The following is a 5,334-nucleotide window of genomic DNA, read 5'->3' as shown; positions in this document are numbered from 1 at the left end:
AACCCTTGCCGAACTCCTTGCATTTTCAATGATACTTTAGATGATCCAATTCCAAGACTTTGTACTTAACACCTCGACGGATGCTATAGTCCTTCACACTCAGCACAGCTTCATCTTTATTCTGGAATGATTGCCCAATCTGAAATTCTGTAGAAGAACCCCCAATTATAGCACCACTGTCCGCCTGTTGACCCAGAGCCTCCAAGTTTAGAGTGGAGAAGTGTAGAGGGTACTGCTGTGTCCCAGAACTTGAAGACCCATGCTGTGTATGTGGATTGGCACCTGTGTCATCATCGCTGTCTCCAATGATATCTACAGGCTCCTAGTTAGAGTCATCATCCCACATTGCATTCTCTACTCGATCAGGTTCTCCGAAGCCTTGAACATCATGAATCATGCCACCACTGGTGCCCACCTCAAATGCCTGCTGCCAGACCCCAGGATTCTCCAACAGTACAGAACCAATTGCCTTTGTTCGATCTAAATCAGCCGCGAATGAAGGGGATGCGACCTGCGGAACAAATGGTCTTACCGCAGGCATCGAACTAGACGCACCGCCCACGGCAGTTGAGCTATGAACTGGAGCTGATGCCCCAGAACTATTGACACCAACCTCCAACTTCGCGAACAACTCGTGTATTCTAACCTCCGAAAAACTCCTAACACAATGAAACAGAACCCTAATATCTTCATCAGCCGCTAGCACAAACGTATCATACTTAACACCGGTCGAGACAACTGCGATGAGAATCTTGTAGAATAGCTTCTTCACCCACTTGCTCCCAAATACCCCAAGCTTCTGCAAGATGCTGTTCTTCACATCTGACAAAGTGCTTGATGAACTGATGAATACACTCAATGGTTCTCTGTCAGTGAACTTCACACCATATTTTTTGCTTCTTTTGATTTTCCCAGAGCAATGCACTAAGACAAGAAAACTCTCTTCATCACTTGCCATTGTGATAATGATCTCTTCAGCAGCTTGAATCTCACTCACATATATATTGAATTTCTCTCCTCATAAACCGTGGCAGCTAACAAGGGTTTATGCCTATTCAAAACCCTTCATAAACCGTTGCTGCTTACAAGGTTTTATGCACATTTATCTTCCTTGATAAACCGTAGTGGCCTGCAACGGTTTATGATCAATCTTTTTCACACGTAAACCGTGCCAGGTAGTAATGGTTTACATATAATTTTGAAACCGTGGTTAGCTCCACGAATTACATAATAATAAAAAAGGACATGCACGTAACCAGTTTGCAAATGTTTTAATCAAGTAAATCTTTCTCTGTTTTATTTTATATAAGTACATTGCCCTAAGTTTAATTCTTATATTAATGTCTATTATAGTATTTTTAAATTTTAAAAACTATTTTATCAGACGTATTTGTTGTGTATTTGTACTTGTTGAAAATTATTTTTATTTAATTTATCAAATCATAGATACTATAATTTTTAAACAAAATTATCTTTTAAAATTAACTTTTATAAACTACTTTAAAAAAGTAAAATTTTTACTAAACTAAGAATTTGTTTGGGTGAGCTTTTAAGAAAATATCTTTTTTCGAGTTATCTTTTTTTAAAAGATCTTATGAAAAAAGTAAAAGTAATTTTATGTTTGGATATCTCATACAAAAAGATCCTTTTATCTATCAATTATGTTTGGGTATAACAATATAAAAGTACTTTTATGTTTATTTATTATATGAAAAACATATTTTTTTAAGAGAAAAATATCTTTTAAAAAAAGATGTAAATTACAACTTCTCAAAAAAGATGTTTCTTTTTTAATTTTTCTAGTACTTTTATTTTTACGACTAGAAATTTACCAAATACGCTAAAAAATAAAAAAAATATTTTTTCATTGAAAAAAGATCTTTTTTTTATCAAAATAATAACGCCAGAACAAACGCTAAATTTAAATATGTGTCCAGAGTTTGTATCCATTTTATATATACAAAAACTTATTGATCATCGGTACATCAAATAAAATTTTGATCTGCAACAAATTATTGGTTGAACTATCGAATTTAGGAATACTAGAATAAAAAATTAATGCATCTAAACTTTTTCTTTTTTTAGGTATAGGAAATGCATCTAATTTTTTTTTTTTTTAATTTGGTCTTGAAATGCATCTAACTTGTAAACCCCTAATATATACCGACTAATTTAAACGAATTCAGCAACCCTAAAACAGGCCCATAAGGAGTCGGGTCGACCCTTTAAACCGAGAGGTCTCAAACTTGTGCCGCCGCTTCGTAACTTAACTAACGAGATCTTGGCTCATCGTTGGGGTTCAAATCTGCGCCAGATAAGCACAACAACGGGGACACAAACGGAATCTACTTCACAAATTCGAGGGCAATTACGTCAAAGTACCAAATTAGGTTCTACTATATATATCCCTCTAACCCTTATCACTCATTCTCACTTTGCTCCCATACACTCTTCTCTCTTACTTGCGGCTAGGGTTTTTCGCGCATCTAGCCCTTCCAAGGTTCGATCTCTCGTTCTCTCTTATTTACCTTCTTTGATTTGCGCTATTCTTGTTTCAGTGATGTGATGTGATTCTGCATGCGATAGGCAATTCTCGGTTTTCATGTTTCATGTTTTTTCTCACAAATCATGATTTTTCAATTGATTTATATGTTTCGCTATTTTTTTTTGTTATTTTTGTATTGTTTAGCTTCAGTTATTTTGTTTTAACGGATTTTGATTTCTGTCTTACTTATATTGAGGCTTTAAATGAATTGGCTTAGATTTATGACCTTGTTTAATTGAAAACGGTAGCGAAACACCTTTGAAAAATCATTTATATTTTACGTTTCGATTTTTTCCTGGTTATCTCTCTATAGATCTGTTGCGTTTTCTTTGAATAACATGTTTCTATCTTTTAAATCTATAGAGAACTAATTATGAGATCTTATTTTATTCGCCCGATCTGATGAAACTTTCTGTGTCTGCTTTATTTCTATTATTGTGTAGATATCGTGGTCTTAAATTTGTTTGAAGTTATTTCAAAGAGCATATTAGGATTTGTTTAGGTTTTTTCTGGTTTTGGTTTGTTTATCATGTGTTGAAGATTGTTCCGAATACACATCTCACGGATCTATTTTATTTGCAGATCTTTGTTCGGAATCATGGGTAAAGAGAAGACTCACATCAACATTGTGGTCATTGGCCACGTCGACTCAGGAAAGTCGACCACCACCGGTCACTTGATCTACAAGTTGGGAGGTATTGACAAGCGTGTGATCGAAAGATTCGAGAAGGAAGCTGCTGAGATGAACAAGAGGTCCTTCAAGTATGCCTGGGTGCTCGACAAGCTCAAGGCCGAGCGTGAAAGAGGTATCACCATCGATATTGCCTTGTGGAAGTTCGAGACCACCAAATACTACTGCACTGTCATTGATGCTCCCGGACACAGGGATTTCATCAAGAACATGATTACTGGAACTTCCCAGGCCGACTGTGCCGTTCTCATCATCGATTCCACCACTGGTGGTTTTGAAGCTGGTATCTCGAAGGATGGTCAGACCCGTGAGCACGCTCTCCTTGCTTTCACCCTTGGTGTCAAGCAGATGATTTGCTGTTGCAACAAGGTGAGATGATTAAACAGAATATGAGTTGATTGTCCTTTTCTGATTACTTATTCATTTTCTAATGCTAGCTTTTCTGTGCTATAGATGGATGCCACCACACCCAAGTACTCCAAGGCCCGTTATGATGAAATCGTGAAGGAAGTCTCATCCTACTTGAAGAAGGTCGGATACAACCCAGACAAAATCGCATTTGTTCCCATCTCTGGTTTTGAGGGAGACAACATGATTGAGAGGTCTACAAACCTCGACTGGTACAAGGGACCAACCCTTCTTGAGGCCCTTGACCAGATCAATGAGCCAAAGAGGCCATCAGACAAGCCCCTCCGTCTACCTCTTCAGGATGTGTACAAGATTGGAGGTATTGGAACTGTGCCAGTGGGACGTGTTGAGACAGGTGTCTTGAAGCCCGGTATGGTTGTGACCTTTGGACCTACTGGACTGACAACTGAAGTTAAGTCTGTTGAGATGCACCACGAAGCTCTTACAGAGGCCCTCCCCGGTGACAATGTTGGGTTCAACGTCAAGAATGTTGCAGTGAAGGATCTCAAGCGTGGTTTTGTTGCCTCAAACTCCAAGGATGACCCTGCCAAGGAGGCTGCTAACTTCACCTCCCAAGTCATCATCATGAACCACCCTGGCCAGATCGGAAATGGCTATGCGCCAGTGCTTGATTGCCACACCTCCCACATTGCTGTCAAGTTTGCTGAGCTCGTGACCAAGATTGACAGGCGATCTGGTAAGGAGCTTGAGAAGGAGCCCAAGTTCTTGAAGAATGGTGATGCAGGTCTTGTTAAGATGATTCCCACCAAGCCCATGGTTGTGGAAACCTTCTCTGAGTACCCACCTCTTGGTCGTTTTGCCGTCAGGGACATGCGTCAAACTGTGGCTGTGGGAGTTATCAAGAATGTGGAGAAGAAGGATGCTACCGGAGCCAAGGTCACTAAGGCTGCCCAGAAGAAGAAGTGAATATTGCAGGGCTGTTCATCTGTGCAAGGGTACCAGCATCATCTCTTCAATAAGTATTTATCCCTTGTTCGAAGCTTCTGTTCTCCTTGTTTAGGAAGCGTGTTGGTCGGAGCTAGTTACAGGTCTCCACCGTCGTCCCGCAACTTTTGTTCCCAGAACTGGGTTCTTGATCGACGGTGGCAAGATGAGGCTTTTTTGTTTTTGTTATGAATTTTATTTTCTGCGGACTTTTATATTTTTATGGTCTTTCTGAGGATACTTTAAATTTTGTGTAAACTGTGCAGTGAATTTTAGGATTAGTCCTACACTGCTTATTTGTATTTTAAATACCAACTCTTAATTATGTTTTATTGTGTCTAATTGTGTTTATCTTCATATTCGATTTTCTTAATATTGCGAATGGTAGTTATTTGGGATTAAAATTGTTATATTTTTTAATGGGTTCCTTTTTGGTAGTCTTAATTAATCGTATAGTACATCTTTCCTCGTAAATAAATTTTACTATTAATACATTTTCGAAAAATGATATCACAATATACTATAAATCGGTTATTATTCTTAATTGCGTCTAAATTTGTTTTATAAATTTGTTTTATAACACCAATAGATCGATGTGTTAGAACTTTGAACTTAGACATTATCTGCTTCTTGAGCTAATATTTATAACAATAGATTATAATAAAACGGGTAAGGGTAATCTCCGACTTCCCAATGTAAACATAATATTATTCATTAAAATGTAGCTTTAATTGGAAATGTATAA

General features: G+C 37.9%; 1 protein-coding gene across 1 annotated transcript; it reads left to right on the top strand.

Moving 5' to 3' along the window:
* The first annotated feature begins 2,432 nt into the window (after nt 1-2,432).
* On the top strand, nt 2,433-4,931 carry LOC107617360 (elongation factor 1-alpha). The gene is made up of 3 exons (XM_088499953.1): nt 2,433-2,500; nt 3,128-3,605; nt 3,690-4,931. The coding sequence occupies exons 2-3, from the start codon at nt 3,144-3,146 to the stop codon at nt 4,569-4,571; spliced, it is 1,344 nt and encodes a 447-aa protein (XP_088356079.1). The 5' UTR covers nt 2,433-2,500; nt 3,128-3,143; the 3' UTR covers nt 4,572-4,931.
* Nucleotides 4,932-5,334: the final 403 nt, after the last annotated feature.

The sequence above is a fragment of the Arachis ipaensis genome, chromosome B9 (assembly GCF_059453495.1).
Source record: "Arachis ipaensis isolate K30076 ecotype BB chromosome B9, ASM5945349v1, whole genome shotgun sequence".
Taxonomy (NCBI): Eukaryota; Viridiplantae; Streptophyta; class Magnoliopsida; order Fabales; family Fabaceae; genus Arachis; species Arachis ipaensis.
The sequence above is the reverse complement of the archived record's forward strand: the minus strand, read 5'-3'. Positions and strand labels throughout refer to the sequence as shown.